At 50.6% G+C, this 2,243-nt stretch overlaps 1 protein-coding gene across 1 annotated transcript in view; it reads left to right on the plus strand.

Moving 5' to 3' along the window:
* Window positions 1-360: 360 nt before the first annotated feature.
* The window catches only part of metap1d (methionyl aminopeptidase type 1D (mitochondrial)), a gene marked incomplete at its 5' end in the record, with an annotated part of 21,877 nt that continues 19,994 nt past the window's right edge, over window positions 361-2,243 (plus strand). Inside the window, 3 exons of the mRNA XM_079507153.1 lie at window positions 361-390; window positions 1,093-1,247; window positions 1,712-1,826. Coding sequence (XP_079363279.1) covers window positions 361-390; window positions 1,093-1,247; window positions 1,712-1,826 — 300 coding nt within the window. The remainder of the gene's footprint in view (window positions 391-1,092; window positions 1,248-1,711; window positions 1,827-2,243) is intronic.

Raw genomic sequence — 2,243 nt, forward strand, 5'->3', positions numbered from 1 at the left:
GTGTTACACTCTCAGACCTGTAAGGGTCCATTTGGTTCCATGTGTTACACTCTCAGAGTCACAGACCTGTAAGGGTCCATTTGGTTCCATGTGTTACACTCTCAGACCTGTAAGGGTCCATTTGGTTCCATGTGTTACACTCTCAGACCTGTAAGGGTCCATTTGGTTCCATGTGTTACACTCTCAGAGTCACCCGTAAGGGTCCATTTGGTTCCATGTGTTACACTCTCAGAGGTCCATTTGGTGTTAGTTCTTCATGTGTCCGGCCCCAACAAGGGGTTAAAATAATAAGACAGACACCTGTCTCACCTCTCTCCTTCTCCCTCCACAGGACCTGTCTGTCTCTCTCTCAGCTGGACCATGAGCGATGACGTGCTGTCTCACCCCACTGTGCGTATACCTGTCTGTCTGTCTGTCTGTCTGTCTGTCTGTCTGTCTGTCTGTCTGTAGCGCCCTATAGGAGGGGGTAGCGCCCCCTATAGGAGGGGCTAGCGCCCTAAAAATCTACACTATAGCTGAATATAGGAGGGGCTAGCGCCCTATAAATCTACACTATAGCTGAATATAGGAGGGGCTAGCACCCTATAAATCTACACTATAGCTGAATATAGGAGGGGCTAGCGCCCTATAAATCTACACTATAGCTGAATATAGGAGGGGCTAGCGCCCTATAAATCTACACTATAGCTGAATATAGGAGGGGCTAGCACCCTATAAATCTACACTATAGCTGAATATAGGAGGGGCTAGCGCCCTATAAATCTACACTATAGCTGAATATAGGAGGGGCTAGCGCCCTATAAATCTACACTATAGCTGAATATAGGAGGGGCTAGCGCCCTATAAATCTACACTATAGCTGAATATAGGAGGGGCTAGCGCCCTATAAATCTACACTATAGCTGAATATAGGAGGGGCTAGCGCCCTATAAATCTACACTATAGCTGAATATAGGAGGGGCTAGCGCCCTATAAATCTACACTATAGCTGAATATAAAACCACACATATTACACACAGGAAAGTGTTCTAAATCTTCTAAACGTCATTAACATATGAAGTGTCCCCATTGATGCGCTCCGTCCCCCACTAGGAGGCGCCAGCGGTGTCGCCGGGGGGCCGCGTGGACAGCTATGTCGTCCTGTTGGTGGCGCTGTGCGTGTTGGCTGGAGGGACGCTGGTGCTGCTGTCACTGCTGCTGCTGCTCTGTCACCGCTGGTGTCAGCTGGGAGGACGGCCTTACTGCAGGTACCGTTCACTATTATTCACTATTCACTATTCACTATTCACTATTCACTAGTCACTAGTCACTAGTCACTATTTACTAGTCACTAGTCACTAGTCACTAGTCACTATTCACTATTCACTATTTACTATTTACTATTTACTATTTACTATTCACTATTCACTATGCACGGTTGTTTACTCACTGTAAACAATACATTGTTTACAGTGAGTAAACACCACCACTGGGGGGACACTGGGGAGGCACAAATAAAACAAATGTCCCTGTCTGTCTGTCTGTGTCTGTCTCTGTGTCTGTCTCTGTGTCTGTGTCTGTGTCTGTGTCTGTGTCTGTGTCTGTGTCTGTGTCTCTCTCTCTCTCTCTCTCTCTCTCTCTCTCTCTCTCTCTCTCTCTCTCTCTCTCTCTCTCTCTCTCTCTCTCTCTCTCTCTCTCTCTCTCTCTCTCTCTCTCTCTCTCTTGCGGACAGAGCGAGCGATGACCCAGAGAAGATGAACACCACCTATGTGGAGGACTCTCTACCGACGCAAGGTGAGCCGACGTGGCAGATGGCGACGTGGCGACGTGGCGATGTGGCACGGACGGTTAGCTCAACCGTCTGGGCCTCTAGAGGCTGCTGAGCCAGGCTGACGGTTAGCTCAACCGTCTGGGCCTCTAGAGGCTGCTGAGCCAGGCTGACGGTTAGCTCAACCGTCTGGGCCTCTAGAGGCTGCTGAGCCAGGCTGACGGTTAGCTCAACCGTCTGGGCCTCTAGAGGCTGCTGAGCCAGGCTGACGGTTAGCTCAACCGTCTGGGCCTCTAGAGGCTGCTGAGCCAGGCTGACGGTTAGCTCAACCGTCTGGGCCTCTAGAGGCTGCTGAGCCAGGCTGACGGTTAGCTCAACCGTCTGGGCCTCTAGAGGCTGCTGAGCCAGGCTGACGGTTAGCTCAACCGTCTGGGCCTCTAGAGGCTGCTGAGCCAGGCTGACGGTTAGCTCAACCGTCTGGGCCTGATTATAATAG

This window comes from Electrona antarctica, assembly GCF_951216825.1.
Source record: "Electrona antarctica genome assembly, chromosome: 1".
Lineage (NCBI taxonomy): Eukaryota > Metazoa > Chordata > Actinopteri > Myctophiformes > Myctophidae > Electrona > Electrona antarctica.